The sequence below is a fragment of the Bufo gargarizans genome, chromosome 3 (genome assembly GCF_014858855.1).
Source record: "Bufo gargarizans isolate SCDJY-AF-19 chromosome 3, ASM1485885v1, whole genome shotgun sequence".
Taxonomy (NCBI): domain Eukaryota; kingdom Metazoa; phylum Chordata; class Amphibia; order Anura; family Bufonidae; genus Bufo; species Bufo gargarizans.
Window position 1 is genome coordinate 173542928 of NC_058082.1, and position 17026 is coordinate 173559953.

Below are 17026 nucleotides of genomic sequence, written 5' to 3' on the forward strand. Positions count from 1 at the left end.
GCATCAGGTTCCTTGTCTAGCAAAACCTGCCCGATGAGGTTTTGTCATTGACATTGTCGTTGTGACGCTGTGCCATAGACGCCATCAAGGAGATTGTAGTAAAGAGACATTGGACTGTGTTTGTCCTTCTCCTGTTTTTATATCTGAGCTGTTACTACCGGCAGTGCCGTAGTGGACATCTGAGAACTTACTCTTCATTCAGAACTGACGTCTCAGCTTGTATGTGTGCTTCTTCTGGGGCAAGGCACTTTTACTTTATTATTTAAAGAGGACCTTTCACCGTCCTGACATTACAATATAGGTACCTGGCGCTGTAGGGCATTAGTAGATATCATGGCTGTAATATTTTTTTTTAGATTACAGGGGTATGGAAAAAAATTTAAAAAAATATTTGTTGAAGGACTGAAGTGGGGGCTCGATCTACTTGTCCTGATACAAAAAATAATTTTAAATCAAAACCATATTTCACCGCCACGCTTCCTCATGCAGGGAGGTGGCCGGCTTGCGTTCCAGTCTTTGTGGTGTGAAATAGGGCTGAAACGATTATTCGAATAAATCGAGTCAAAAAATTCATTGATGCAGTTTCCCTGCATCGAGGAATCGTTTACACCACGTGATCACGGAGCGGGAGTGAAATTAAGCGTCTCACTCACTGCTTCCGTGTCCTCCGGAGGTCAGAGAGGCAGGACTGAGCCGGCCGGCACAGGGGAGGAGGAGGGAGTCCCTCCCTCCCCACTGTGCGCGGCTGCCGCTGAACACCAATGAGGACAGAGTAGGAGGAGGAGGGGAGGGACTGTGGCCACTGCACTACCAATGAATCTGCCGGCCATATCCCACAGGGTCCCGTCCCCCCCCCCCCTCCCGCTCCATCATTGGTGGCAGTTTGCAGTTCCGATCGGAGCCCCAGCAGTGTAATGCTGGGGCTCCGTTCGGTTACCATGGCAGCCAGGACGCTACTGAAGTCCTGGCTGCCATGGTATGTTAGTGAGCAGAGAGCAGCGCATTATACTCACGTGTGCTGTGGCCGCCGGTCGCTCCTTCTGTCTGTGCGGCGGATTGCTAATGCTTACAGCATTAGCAATGCGCCGCACAGACCTATGAGAAGGAGCGACCGGCGGCCACAGCGCACGTGAGTATAATGCGCTGCTCTCTGCTCACTAACATACCATGGCAGCCAGGGCTTCAGTAGCGTGACTCCTGGCTGCCATGGTAACCGATCGGAGCCCCAGCATTACACTGCTGGGGCTCCAATCGGAACTGCAAACTGCCAATGATGGGGGGGGGGGGGGAGGCAGATCAGAGGCTGGGGGAGGCAGATCAGAGGCTGGGGGGAGGCAGATCAGAGGCTGGGGGGAGGCAGATCAGAGGCTGGGGGGAGGCAGATCAGAGGCTGGGGGCAGGGAGGCAGATCAGAGGCTGGGGGCAGGGAGGCAGATCAGAGGCTGGGGGCAGGGAGGCAGATCAGAGGCTGGGGGCAGGGAGGCAGATCAGAGGCTGGGGGCAGGGAGGCAGATCAGAGGCTGGGGGCAGGGAGGCAGATCAGAGGCTGGGGGCAGGGAGATGGAGAGAGAGTGGTTAATGGAGGCTGCAGGCACCACCTTGGTATGTATAAAGTTATTGGTTTAGAGAGGGGTTAATGAAGGCACCTCCAAGGTGCTTTCATTAACCTCTTCAAACCAATAACTTTATACATGCCTAATGCCAAGGTGCTTCCATTAACCCCTCCAAACCCAATGGGCATGTATAAAGTTATTGGTTTGGAGGGGTTAATGGAAGCACCTTGGAGGTGCCTTCATTAACCCCTCTCTAAACCAATAACTTTATACATACCTAATTACGTACGTTATTTTAAGTAGCTTTTTCTTATTAGATTACTCGATGAATCGAGAAATATAATCGATAGAATACTCGATTACAAAAATATTAGTTTACTGCAGCCCTAGTGTGAAATGACTCTAAGTTTAGTCCTCGTTCACACCAGATGATTCTGTCCAGAATGCACTACATCGCGGCCGGCTCTCTATGTTGTGGCGTGACGATCTATTGAAGTGAATGGCACAATTATGCCTGCTTGCAGCATTTTGTTTGGACTGGACCGCAGGCATAATGTGCCTTGCGATCCTGTGCAGCCGATCACATTGCAGCTGTTGGGCATGGTTATGGTGCCAATCACTTCAACAGACCACTACGCTCCCCTCCTGCCCCACAATATAGTTAGCCGGCCGCAGTGCAGTACATTCTGGACAGAATCAGGCCGGAACGCACTGCCTGGTGTGAACAAGGCCTTAATGTGATCACAGCAATTAGTTTAGTGCACACGCTTGCTCTTAGCACATTACTACCTGTACCTCTAGGTGGTTTAGGCAAACTAGCTGCTGATGTGGCATGGAAAGGACCCCCTCACCTTCCCAGCCGGACAACACCTGCAGAAAGGGGGTCCTCTGAGGGATGCTGGCAGAGTTGAGAGTTCTACCAATGCCCCTGGATCTGTAATGGCTCTGTCACTGCTCCTCCCCCCGAGCCGGACACGTGACTGAACCTTTCATTGCTCCACCCCTCCAGCTCTGTCATTTCTTCTTCCCTGCGCTGTCACTACACCATGCCCCCCCCCCCCCCCGCTCTGTCACGGCTGCGTCACTGCTCTATGCCTACTGCTCTGTCACCGCCGCTCCTCGCCCCCAGCTCAACGCAGATCCACTGCTCCGGTAAACAAAGCCATCTCAGCCCTGCTACTTGCCCGCAGCCGGGCTAAGCTACTGAACAAACTACCTGCCCGGCGCCCAGAACTGCATGTCTCGGGCGATACGATTTCCACACCCCTGGATCAGCTGCTCTGTTGCCCCATTGTGCCCCCTGTTCTAGTTTCGTGCCCTGTATGTTAATAGATGGCATTAGTACGGGGAGGAAGAGACGCCAGCTTTTCTCATAGGGCGTCTCCTCCTCCCTGGCTGTGGTGCGGTCCAATCACAGGGGAAAAGCGGGGTCTCCTCCTCCCTGTAACGATGCTGTCTATTGGCATACAGGGCGCAAAGCCAGAACGGGGGGCACAACTGGGCAACAGCCATGACATCTACTAACGCCCTACAGTGACAGGTACTTATATTGTAATGTCAAGACTCTTAATATAGGGACGTGGTGAATAATACTTGATTGAGGGATTATTTTCAGTGATTTGCTTAGACAATAGTCCCTGCAAATCTGTGCTGTCTGGACGGTCCTGGGTGGGTTTGGGGACATTCCCCCGTATTTACCAATGATAATGCTCTGGGTGCTCTGCATACAGTATGTGAACTAGAAGAGTCTCTAGCCCCCTGCCGGAGGACCACAACTGCCCTCAAGCACCCCGCTCAACTTCTTAGGCCTCTTTCACATGAGCATGACGGATTAGGTCCAGATACGTTCAGGAAAACTCGCACCATTTTGCAAGCAAGTTCAGTCAGTTTTGCCTACGATTGCGTTCATTTATATATTTTTTTGCACGGGTGCAATGTGTTTTGATGCGTTTTTCCCGCACACGATAAAAAACTGAAGGTTTACAAACATCTCTCCTAGCGACCATCAGTGAAAAACACATTTCATCCACACTTGCTTCCAGATGCAATGCGTTTTTCACTGGAGCCCCATTCACTTCTATGGGGCCAGGGCTGCGTGAGAAATGCAGAATATAGAACATGTTGCGTTTTTTAACGCAACACAATGCAGTACTGAAATGAATGGGTCAGGATTAAGTGCCGGTGCTATGCGTTCACGTCACGCATTGCACCCGCGTGGAAAACTCGCTCCTGTGAAAGGGGCCTTACACCCTACATCCAATCAATAGATGTCTTGTTGCCAGAAGAAGTCTCCAGCTCTAGTCATCCTGTAACAGGGTTCCCGTGCTCTTACCGGAAAAGGAATACCTAGACCTGGCCAAGATTTCTGTAGGCCTATGGGTATGTGTGCGTATCACTCCATAATGGAGGCAGGCCCTGTGTCTTACAGGGGTTCTCCTTCCTCAGAATAGGCCATCACTCTGATCGGAGGGGGCCTACACCCCGCACCCCTGCCGTTCCGCCCTGGAACTACACAGCACCCTCAGCCTTGTTGTACTGGAGGGAGCTCACTACGGTAGAGCTGCTCCCATTGACTTCAGTGATGGGGTACATCAAGTGAATCTGATTCACCACCCCAAAATACACTCCAAATAATAAGGGGTGTAGACAAAGAATCAATGTACCCTACGAGAAATGTGGTCGCCGAGGGTAAATAAATAGGAATGAGACGGCGGAATCGCTGTGGCTACTATTAGAGACTCTTCACCACAAACCATCACTTTTCTGGTTTTGCTTGTGTGGTGAATAATGTAAAATGTTCACCGAGTGATGTAACGCCATTCAGTAAATGTCAGCGCACCCCTCCCCCAGCCACATGAACACAGGATGTCGGATTGCTACACACCGTGCTGCATGTTTTAGTTCTGTAAAAATTGGGTTCTGCCCACATCACTTTTATGGGCTATGCTAAAAGTACGTTGGGGTCGTTTATCAAACTGATGGGAAGTGGAACTGGCTTAGTTGCCCATAGCAACCAATCTGATTCTACCTTTCGTTTTTCAAAGGAGCTATCCAAAATGAAAGATGGAATCGGATTGGTTGCTATGGGCAACTAAGCCAGTTCTACAATGACCCCCATTGTGTTTTCTTTTTTCCTTCACGCGGCAAAAAGAAATGTACAGATCCAGCTATCGATAGCCATGATTCTTTCCGTTATCACAAGCAACAAAAATCATTGATTAAAGGGGTTGTCTCATTTCAGCAAATGGCTTTTATCATGTAGAGAAAGTTAATACAAGGCATTTGCTAATGTATTGTGATTGTCCATATTGCCTCCTTCCGGCTTGAGGCATTTTCCCATCACATTATACACTGCTCATTTCCATGGTTACGACCACTCTGCAATCCAGAGGAGGTGGTCGTGTTTGCACACTATAGAAAAAAGCGCCGGCCTATGAGCACTCCTGCGGTCCTGGGTAGCAGAGAGGCCAGCACTCTTCCCTACAGCGTGCAAGCACGACCACTGCTGCTGGATTGCAGGGTGGTCGTAACCATGGAAACAAGCAGTATATTATCCGATGAAAAAATGAATCAAGTCAGAAGACTAAGGCCTCTTTCACACTTCAGTGTTTGGTCAGTGATTTCCATCAGTGATTTGTGAGCCAAAACCAGAAGTGGAGCCTCCACAGACATGAGGTAGAAGGGAAAGATCTGCTCCTGTTCTGTGTTTAGAGTTGCACCTGGTTTTGGCTCACAAATCACTGATGGAAATCACTGACCAAACACTGAAGTGTGAAAGAGGCCTAAGGCCGGTTTCACACGGCGTTGCGGATTGGGGCCGGATGCGTTCAGTGAAACTCGCACTATTTTGCAAGCAAGTTCAGTCAGTTTTGTCTGCGATTGCGTTTAGTTGTTCAGTTTTTTCCGCGCGGGTGCAATGCGTTTTGATGCGTTTTTCACGCGCGTGATAAAAAACGTAATGTTTACAAACAACATCTCTTAGCAACCATCAGTGAAAAACGCATCGCACCCGCACTTGCTTGCGGATGCAATACGTTTTTCACGCAGCCCCATTCACTTCTATGTGCACAGACCCATTGAAATGATTGGGTCAGGATTCAGTGCGGGTGCTATGCGTTCACGTCACGCATTGCACCCGTGCGGAAATCACGCTCGTGTGAAAGGGACCTAACGGCTAGGAATTTTTTACTTAAAACCAATTAAAAACATGATTTTTTTATTACATAATATATGCAATTCAATAAAATAAAAAGATGCTATGGTTTCAGAGCGGCGGTAGTGAAGCTGAGTGGTTGCAATTTTTATTACCATTATTTTAACCATATCCCTGCCATTTGGCAATTTTTTTTTTTTTTTTTGAGCTTCCCTGAGCTACTTTTGGAAAACATGAATGTGATTACTGCAAAGTGTGTTTCAGGACAAGTTATGTTTGTGCCACCAACCCGATAAGTGGCATCTGGTATGGTAGGTTGGTGGTTGCGCAGGCGGCTCACGTGCTAGGTTTAGTATTTATAGTAATCCTTGAATTCTTGTATATAACATTATTTTTTCATCTGTTCTTCTCGAAGGCTTAGCATTGGCAATTTAAATCCAATTTTTAAAGGTAAATTACTCAGAAAATATGTAGATAGAGCAAAACTGAGTTAAAGGGGGTCCTCCAAACTTTATATAATTGTCTTCTATTATAGACTACTTGCCTGCCAACGGCACTCCAGAGGATAGGTCATCAGTATTTAAATCTCGGAAAACCCCTTTAAGGCTACATTCACACGTCAGTATTTTTCTATAATCCGAATTTCGGTCCGTTTTTTGCGGATCCGTTGTTCCTGAAAATGTTTCCGTATGTCATCCGTTTTTTGCGGATCCGCAAAAAACGGAAACATGTATACATTTCAATAATCAAATAAAGTTGTTTGGATTTCTTTGAAAAAGAAAAAAAAAAAAGAAAAAAAAAAAAAAAAAGAAAATTTGTTATGTGTTTCCAGGAACAGATTCCGCAAAAAACGGATGACATACGGAATGACATCCGAATGTCTTCCGTTTTTTGCGGATCCATTGACTTTGTATTGTACCAGGATCCGAATTTTGCGGAAAAGAATAGGACATGTTTTATATTTAAACGGACATGCGGAACGGAACAATGGAAACGGACAACACACATTGTGCTGTCCGATTTTTTCCAGGACCCATTGAAAATGAATGGGTCCAGATCTGGTCCTGATCTGTTCCGCAAAAAACGGAACAGATCAGGAAAGAAAAAACGGACGTGTGAATGGACCCTTATATCTACAGTGATGGATGTCCATGTTAAGGGCATACCTACAAACTTTACAGAGGACCTTCACCATTTCTGACATGTCTGTTTTAGAGAATAACTGTATTTTACATTAAATACTTGTAGAGCTTGTTTTCTTATGATGCTGTGTTATGCTGGTACTCATTTATTCCTTCTGGAATTTTATTACTGGCTTTTACCATATGGGGTGTCCCTAAACACTCTGACAATGCCCAATCAGTGCAGTCAGTGGCAGACTGTGTAGGGACACACCCATTTGACAAGTGAATTGTTAACACCCAGTTGAAAATTTACACATACATTTATAATGGGAATAATAGAGGGACGGCAACACATAGTTATAAGAAAAGATGCTCCATAATTATTTAATGATTAATGCAAGTAATTACTATAGCACACATGTCAGAGGAGAGGGGACAGGTCCTCTTTAGTTTACAATATACGGCTTTAGGCTCTGTTCACTTTAAGGTCATTAGTTCCATTATTACAGGAACCTGACAGATCCCATTGACTTAAATTAGTCGCAACATTTGGCAGTCCGTGCGCCTGAACCGAAATCTAATCTAAAGCCCCAGGCTGGAGTGGATTTCAGTGTTCTTCTACTTCAGAAAACTGACGTATAACGTGTGGGGTTTCGCTCTGTTAGATCGGGTAGGCGGGCGCAGTACAGAGGCAAAATACAAGTTCTTAACTCAAAACGTCAGTGTTTATTCACACTTGTGGCAATTGCACAAAACAGCATGTAACTTTGCAGTCTTGGTGTTAATTCACACACAATGGAAAGTTCATATAACACCAGTCACCTTTCTGGCAGTTCTGCCTCCTGTAGTCCACAGCAGGCTTTAGGGGGCCTGTTTCCCCAGCATGCAGCTCTCAGCCCTCCAGCACAGCACCAAGCCTCAGATCCCCAAAACAGAGAGATCTATAAACCCAGCTGCCTATTTAAGGACAGCCAGGTGCTGCCAAAACCCGGACCGGAACTTAAGCTCCGGTCCGGTATTTGACCTCACCTGGCTGGAAACCAGCCCAGCCGCACATGCTGGGAGGAAAATACCTGCCAGATACACAGACAACCCCTCACTGTGTCACACATGATAAAAGTGTGGGAGGCCGGCGGAGTAACTGCACTTCCGCAAAAATGTTTGCACAAGTGCTGCTGAAAAAGTCAGATGTGTTTACAACTTTTTTCACGCCATAAAAGTGGAATATTTTAATGATAAATGTGATCCTAAGAGTTTTAGTTTGTTGTCCGGTTTGAGCGCCTGAAGAATTTGTAATCTGTGTGGCTTACAGCACAGAGGTTTCGGTAAGATACGCCATGCTGCGGTTTGTGGCACACTAGTTCCATACTAGTCAGCCATGCCACTTTAAAACTTGAAACCGAACTCGTCTACAGTTCCGACTTGTACCTCGGAACCGGAGCAGAGTTTAGTTTCAAGATTTAAAGTGGTTCTCCACTTTAAAAATCCATTACCATCTACACTTCAGGTGAAAAATCGGAAGCGCGTTTCGCTCAACAGTAACCAATTTACAGCACAGCTTTCATTTTTCATGAGCAGAATTTTTTTTACTTTAAAGGGGTTTTCTGCGATTTTCATGTTGATGGCCTGAAATTGACGGCACTGTGCTTTGTAAGGCTATTCAGGCAGATGTCTGGATCCGGTACCTGATACCTGCTGGCCCTATTAACTACAATGGGGACCGGCGGAGATCCAGCCGCAACCCAGCAAATATTTTCCAGGTATATTTTCATTTCTACAGGTCCCCATTATAGTTAATGGGGACGGATGGCATTGCGGTAGATTCCAGCAATGTCGGAATTAAGAGAGATCTGCCGGATCTAATAGCGCAACTGTGAAACTAGCCTAAGCTGTGAGGTGGCGACAGCAATCCTTGAAGCTTCAGTGAGCGCTGTGGCTTCTTAGACAGCTGACTGGCGGGGGTGTCCTGCGGATAGGCCATCGATATGAAAATCTCGGTAAGCCCCTTTAACTACAGGCCTTTACTTTTGCACCATCCTTTTTGAGTCGCCCTGCATACTATGGACTGTAAATTGACATACTCACCTGAGAGGTCAGGGTATACAGGGGCACATTACTGAGAGATCTGCAGTAGTAACAGTACTATGTATACAGGATAAGAATGTCTTTTCGTGTGTTCTCCAGATGACACTTTATGATATGTGTGGTTGATCGGATGGAAATACCCTGAGATCTAGTTCATTTTGGTTTTTCCAAGTAAAAATGTCATTTAAACATCAAAAAGTATAGCATTTGTGTTTGTTTGTCCCCAAACACTGCTTCGGTGCGCTTGTTGTGATGTGCGGAGGTGGCCTTTTTGGCCGCAGACTCCTGTATATTCACGAACATTTATTATACATTTTGTATTTTCACAAAACAAGGAAAATGTTCTGTGTGTACAGTATGCAGAAGACATGAGCCAGAATGGACACCGGTGGTTCCGGCCGATCCACAACTTCACTTCAATGGCTGCCATGTAATACTAAGTTTCTCCTGTGGGGCCAGAAGCGTCTTTCCCAAGAGATTAGAGAAACCGGACCTGCAGTGATCGCCTGATTGCTGCATCGGCTTTTATTAAAATAAAAGAAAATAGTAATACTAAAAAAGCCTTCCAAAAGTAGGTTTTATCCAGTTCTGTCCGTGTAAGAATCACTGTTTGATCCTCCAGGATGTGTCGCAGTAGAGAAACAAAAGGCGTAAAGAACCAGATGACAACGATGAGTTGTCCTGTCACCTTCTTCAGGGAATGGATGTCTTTTGGCCGACTAGTCTGACTGCGCGGTTCTATGCGGCATCTCATTCAGTGATTATCATGAACCTCCGCTGCCAGGCCGGACATCCAGATTTATATGCAGCTATTTTCCCCTGACGCCCTCATAAACATACACTTAGCTGATCTCCCAGGATCAGGCATATTCATATTCAATCCCGTGTGTTCATGAAGTCCCATACACATTAGCTCGTCATCTCATCCTGTCAGAATCGGCTTCATATATGAAGTGCACAACAAACCGGATGTTTGAAGGGTGTATTGTAGATTGTGACCAGTGAGTAAGTGTGACCCGACCCTGGTCCGTATAATCTTTATAAGCCTTTCAGATTTCATATTCTTTCTTTGGGTGGATGAGAAATGATATCCATTTATTTTTTCTTTCCTCAGCTAGAGAATGAGGACGACTCCTCCGAAACTGCGGCTGTAGAGCAGCCATCAACCTCAACCCAAGCTTCTCAAGCATCTCAGACTTCAGCCGCATCCGCAGTAGATACATCTCCTCCACCGTACAGCAGTATTGTCGTAGACGGTGGTGTGGACAACGGTATGTATAGTCATACTTTGTGATTGCTTTAGTTCAGTTGCAGTTTTTCCATGTTTGTCTATAAGCCAGATGTCGACGAAGCTCACTGAAAAACTGATTTGGCTGGTTGGCGCTGCAGACGAAATAGGCAGGTCACTGAAGGTAGCAGGGCTAAAACGTAACTTTTATTTAAGTAGCACTCTACCCAAAAAATGTATTCTCAGACCTGTTAGAAAGATACATGATGTAAACTGTAGGGAAGGTAATTTTCTTACCAGTGACTGTATTGGTGAGTTATCCCCTCCCTTCTGATCCTCAACTGTGTCATGTGACCAACACTCTGCCTCTCCAACTGACACAGGACAGGAAGTCAGTTTCTCTATGTATTCCTAAGGGGGCCTCAATATCAGTCTCATAGGAATGAATAGTTCTCTATTCATTCCTCTGAGACTGATATTGAGGCCCCCTTAGGAATACATAGAGAAACTGACTTCCTGTCCACACATAAGATGCTTTGTTATTTGGAGAGTCAGAGTGCTGGTCACATGATACAGCTGAGGATCAGAAGGGAGGTTATAGCTCACAAATACAATCACTGTTAAGAAACTTGCCTTCACTACTGTTTACATCATGTACCTTTCTAACAGGTCAGAGAATAAAAATATTGTGGGAGTTCTTCTTTAACCCTTTCCCAACCAGCGCCGTAATAGTACAGTGCTGGCTGGGTCTTTAAAGATGGCGCCCGCTCCTGAGCAGAGCAGGTGCCATAGCCGCAGGTGGACTGCTGTTTCTTATAGCAGACACCCGTAGCTAATGTCCGCAACCGGCAATAATGCAGACCGTGGACATTTAACCCCTCAGATGCCGTGGTCAATCTGACCCACAGCATCTGAGCGCATGAAACACCGCAAGTGCGCCATTCCGTTAATGCTCCGGCTCCCCTGTGAGGCGATCGGAGGAGCCGCAGCGTGTGTGCAGCAGCCCCTGTCTGTGTGAATGACAGGAGGCTGCTGCACAGTATTTCCTATAGAGCCTTTGCCTGTAATAGGGCTCCATAGCAATTTTCTCATACACGCCAATACTAGTGCATTGGGGACTATGAAAAAGTGTAAAAAATAAATAAATAGAAAATCAAAACGCAAGAAAAACTATACATATAAAGTATCACCAAATTCGTTCTGACCTGTAAAATGAAAGTAACTGGTAAGGCTACTTTCACACTTGCGTTCAGAGCGGATCCGTCTGGGATCTGCCCAGACGGATCCGCTCATATAATGCAGACGATGGATCCGTTCAGAACGGATCCGTCTGCATTATATTGTAGAAAAAATTCTACGTGTGAAAGTAGCTTCAGACGGATCCGTCCAGACTTTACATTGAAAGTCAATGGGGGATGGATCCGTTTGAAAATTGAGCCATATAGTGTCAAATTCGAACCGATCCGTCCCCATTGACTTACATTGTAAGTCTGGACGGATCCGTTTGCCAAACACTGCCAGACTGATGCATTCTGAGCGGATCCGCATCCACTCAGAATGCATTGGGGCTGGACGGATGCGTTCGGGGCCGCTTGTGAGAGCCTTCAAACGGAACTCACAAGCGGAGCCCCGAACACTAATGTGAAAGTAGCCTTAGTTTTATCGAACGTCGTAAATAAAGAAAGTTAAACTGCGCCGGAATTGCATTTTTTTTTTTTTTTTTTTTTTTTTTGCAATTTCACCCTTCCCACTACATCATTTGCAATATTAAATGGTGGCTTTGGAAAGTACAACTTGTCCTGCAACAAACAAGCCCGCATATGGCTATGTGAACTGACATTATTCTAGGGACACCCGAATCAAAACAACCAGTCACTCCAAACGATCGAGAACAAGTTCCCCTAACACTGGGAGGTATTTGGACTGCCGATAGAATGACTATTGAGCTAAGAACTCGCTAAGTGAAGCTCATTTGTCCTCTCCAAACCCAAAAAGACTCGGCATGGGTGCTTTAGGTAGAAATATATGCAGGCTGCTCAATCAGATGCCTAAATTGCACATTTGCAGATAAAGTAGACTGTACTCGATAGGTGCATATACTGATCACCTGAGAGAGATAAATGTTGTGCCCACTGCTATGTGACCCTAGGGCTGGTACGCTACATGTGTAGATTAAATGCAGCTCATTATAGTGTTAATGCTCTATAGGCTGCACTAGTGAGGCCATACATAAAATGAACAGGCAGCGGCCCCAGCGTGCAATACATACAGCTGGTCTAGAGAAGCTACATGGACTAGGCGCTGATAACTGACACGAAGTGCGTTCTCTCTCAGCGGTTCTGCGCCTATGTTTTATACGGGCGCTTCCTCAGGAGAGTGATCGTGGCAGAAATGAATACAGTAGCATCAGCGTACCACCGCTTATGGTGTGGTCACCTACCGGGGCTAGGATAAGCCAGATGTAGAGGAGAACTTTATTACTATAATGCAGGCATGCTCAAGCTGCGGCCCTCCAGCTGTTGCAAAACTACAACTCCCAGCATGCCCGACCAGCCTACAGCAGGGCATTGTGGGAGTTGTAGGTTTACAACAGCTGGAGGGCCGCAGGTTAAGTATGCCTGCTATAATGCAAAGGTCGAGTTTCCATGTTGAGATTTTTTGCCCATTCTTGGCTATCCTCAGCAGTCTCGTATAGCTATAGATGAATGCAACAACTGCTCCATTTGTTTGGGGGGGGGGGGGGGGGGGCGACGACTCAATGGTGCCATTCTCATGATTGTGCCTAATTATGAGGGATAACTTGTTTTTACTAGAATACCCCTTTTCCAGATTGCTAATAAATATGCCAACCTCAAGCACTCCATCTGTGGGGAACCCAAACTCCCATCATGCTCCATTCACTTCTGTGGGAGATATGAGTAATTGTGGATGCTGCGAGTTGTAGTTTCATGGCAGCTGGAGGTTGCTGAACCCTGCAGTAGCATATAGGATCACATACCTATTTGTTCATTCAGATGGCAGTATCCTGCCTATTGATACAGAAATAATACCGCCAGTTGGCTCATCTTGATGTCTTCCTCATTACTTCATGAACAGAGGGCTCTTCAGTTCTGGCCGCTCTTCTCCAACAAGACCAGATAATGGGCTGATTCATTTGCTGTAGATGGCACCGTTTGTTTAGCGGGCACCACAATTATAGAAGACTGCCCACATTGTTTCTTCACTTGGCAACATTTGATATTTTGTTCTAACCATGATTAGGGTGTGAGAAGAATAGCAGTACTGAGATGTCATCAGGTGGCGTTACTGATCTGCAGCACTATCTCCTCCGTATTTTCACAGATGGTCTTGAGGCCATGGAAAGCTAACCATGCTTTTCACCCATGGACTCTAATACTTCAGGGCTTGTTTCTTTAACTAATGTTTTCCTTAGTCTTGTAGTAAAATAACCCTTTATTCTTGTTTTTTTGGTCGATAGAAGCACACAATGAATTCTACCCTGTACCACCTCCCTATAGTGTTGCAACCACTCTTCCAACATATGACGAAGCTGAGAAGGCTAAGGCCGCAGCAATGGCCGCCGCCGCAGCCGAGGCCGCCCAGAGGGTAAGCTGTTGTACTGCTGATTGCTTTTTTTTTATTTTTATATATTTATGTCTGGTAAAATGATTGATATGTTAAAGAGTCATCTTTATTGATCATCTAACCTGTCAGAAGATACATTAGTGAGGTCCATGAGATCAAACCTGCCGCCCCTCTGGCACACCCATGGTGACATGGTTCCTCGTTGGTCTCTCTTTCCCGGGCCTTCAGCAATGATGTGTCAATGCCTGAGATTGCAGTCTGTCCACATGACACTTCATGGTGAGAAACAGAAGCCGGTGGGGGGGGGCCACGGAAATATTACCACGGGAGCCCTTTGGGCTTAGGAGGTGCATATGCTGCTTTATTATTTTGCAGTAGATCCACAGGTCTCCTGCAGCAGAATCTGCAATAATGAAGTTTAATTGCAGACTTCTTCTTTCCCATTGAATGCTGTAGTAAAAATCCACCACAAATCTGGGCTCTTTCTACATCAGAAATTGACATTTGAAAGAATTAAAAATCTGCACGGGTCAGTTTCCATGTGTAAAAATTCTATCGCATCTAGACTTGTTCATATCTCACCCACATGGCTGGTATTGTGATCTTCTGCTGATTCCTCACACAGCAGATCTGCAGAATTTCCATTAGGGGGTCTATCTGTGGCTTTTTAGATCCTCTGGACGACGGATCTCTTACGCCATAATAGCTTCTGTAATAAAGGAAGTCTTAACAGTTTCATTTTCTATAGAGGTTTTCGCCTCTATCTCCTGAATGACGAATCTGCAATGCAATGATGAAAGTATCCGCTTATAAATTGAAGATTTACTCTTCTAGGAGTCCCCTATGGGATATGGAATGGTCACCATTTTCTGATGTCACCTTTGGAAACCGTTATAAATGAACTCTAGGCCATAACAATACACATTTCCATTCATTTCTATGTAGCCTCTGCATTTCCCACGACATTGACATTTTACAGTTTCTCTGAGAACGTATGTTCTACCTACGGGAACCTACAAGATAAGATTAATTCTGAATGTGTCTCTTCCTTAGGCCTCTTGCACACGAACGTTGTGTGCCCCTATTGCGGCCCGCATACGGTGGGTCCGCAATACACAGGCACCGGCCCCATGTGCACTCTGCATCACGGATGAGGACCCATTCACTTGAATAGGTCTGCAATCATGGGGATTCGGAACGGAAGTACGGATTGGAACCCCACGGAAGCACTACGGAGTGCTTCCATGGTGTTTCTGTCCGTGCCTCCGCACTGCAAAAAAATAGAACTTGTTCTATTTTTTTTTGGTTGTGCGGACGGATCACGGACCCATTCAAGTTGAATGGGTCTCGATCCGTCCCAGCCGCCGCTCGTGCATTGGGGACCGCCAATTGCAGTCCCCAGTTTTCGTGTACATGAGGCCTTATAGCCGCCACACCCTTCAAGAGTGTTTTCTGAGAGAATGAAAATCTCATTAGAATGATATTATGCATGAAACAACTGATGACGTGCCAGCTACCATGTTGTATAATAACATAAGCAGATATCGGAAGAGCAGGGAGGGGTGACCTTTCATCTCCTTCGTAATTTAGTTGGCAGACGGCCATATTGACGTGATGAGAGATGCATACTTTAGACCTGTAATGAGGTCAACCTTATATGCATCCTGGTGTAGACTGAGATCAGATACAAAAATTAAACCTTGATGGAACATATAAAAATCCAGGAGAACAACTGATAGTCTTATCTAGGGCTGGAACCTCTGGTCACCTCTGGACCTTATCTGTGACATCGACTCATTTTTTTGTCAGTTGTAGCTGCTGGTTGTGGCAAATAACTGGGATCTTAATAAAGTCTTCCCTTTGACACGGAAACCCCAGTGATGCCAGCAGATGACCCATAGACATTTATTGCATATCAATAGGATATGCCATAAATGTTAGATAAGTGTAGGTCCTACATCTGGGACCTGCTCTCCTATATCAAGAACGGGAACCAGCTATGAAGGATGTGAGAAGACGCTAGATATGCATGACATGCTTTCCATTCATGGTGGGCCCCTGTCATTGAGATAGGAGATGGGACCTACACGTGTCTGACATTTATGGCATATCCTATCAATATACCATAAAGTTCCAGATGGGACAACCTCTTTAATTGGATAGCCACAAATTTTTGTAATCAGAAAATATGTACACAGATATATAATTATAACAAAACACCAACCCCCTCAAAAAAAATCGTTATATTATTATTGGCTGATAAGAATAAATAAGATTGTAATCTCTCTGCCTTTAAAGGGATACAAGATATAAAAGATAAAATCCTTTTAGTATCTCAATTAAAGGAATTGTTTGAAAAATTATTGGGAAAGTGCTCAGAGTGGGTTAAAAATAAATAAATCACGCAATACTTACCTCCACAATTGCCAGCTGCTCCCATTCCAATATTTCCCAGGACCCCACCGGACTCTACTTCTTGGTCCTGTCTCGACACTGTAAACGCCGGATGATACCTGCCCAGCCAATCGGTGACAGAGGCGGGTCACTGCTACAGCCAGTGATTGGCCGAGCTGCATTTCCAGTGTGTCAAGATGGAACCAGGACCCAGAAGGCGGGCGAGATGACGTGAACACAGCACGTCTCGCTCTCCCGCGCTGGCCTCTTCCCCTCAGGCTCCCGACTCACCCGATCAGCTGACTAGCTGATGTTGCGTTGAAGTATTGAGCGGCGCTCCGCGCTGGACGCGGCTCCTGGATCCTGGATCATCTCACCTGCGGCTCATCGGTGGTTGCCGGACGTGCTGACCCTCCGTTGCTCTTTTTTCGCTTCCAGTCCTCCCTCCTGTTCGTGTCTGATTTCAGCTGCTTCACTGCCCCAGGGAGCCTCCTCTCTCCTTCCCTCGTCGGCTGGCTTGCTTGCTCGGCCCTTGCCTCCCGTCTGCTTCCTCCCTTTGGATCCGGAGGTCTTACCGCTTTGCCTACGGCTTCTCCTCTACTGTTTGTCTGCCTGTAACCTGGACTGTCGGCCATTCCTGGACCCCTGGACACGTGAGAACATAGCCTTGGTTGACTTTATTTTTTACATAGCGCTGGTTTCTGTGTTGCTGTGTTGCTGGGAGGACGTATTTTTTTTTTTTTTTTTGCTTTGCCTTGTTTTTTTCCCGTTTTCCTTCTGCGGGATTAGATAGGGGGTGAGGAAGCGGTTAAAAGGGGGGAAAATAAGGCGATAAGGAAGCTATAAGGAGGTTTAAAGGAGAACATAAGCTGGGAAAAAGAAAGAAGCAGCGGGGTGTGAAAAC

At 46.1% G+C, this 17026-nt stretch overlaps 1 protein-coding gene across 2 annotated transcripts in view; it reads left to right on the forward strand.

Moving 5' to 3' along the window:
* The window catches only part of NDFIP2 (Nedd4 family interacting protein 2), a 115814-nt gene that overhangs the window by 16377 nt on the left and 82411 nt on the right, over nucleotides 1–17026 (forward strand). For both annotated transcript variants that reach the window (XM_044287066.1, XM_044287067.1), the window contains exons 2-3: nucleotides 10030–10186; nucleotides 13622–13749. In XM_044287066.1, the coding sequence (XP_044143001.1) occupies nucleotides 10030–10186; nucleotides 13622–13749 (285 nt within the window). The remainder of the gene's footprint in view (nucleotides 1–10029; nucleotides 10187–13621; nucleotides 13750–17026) is intronic.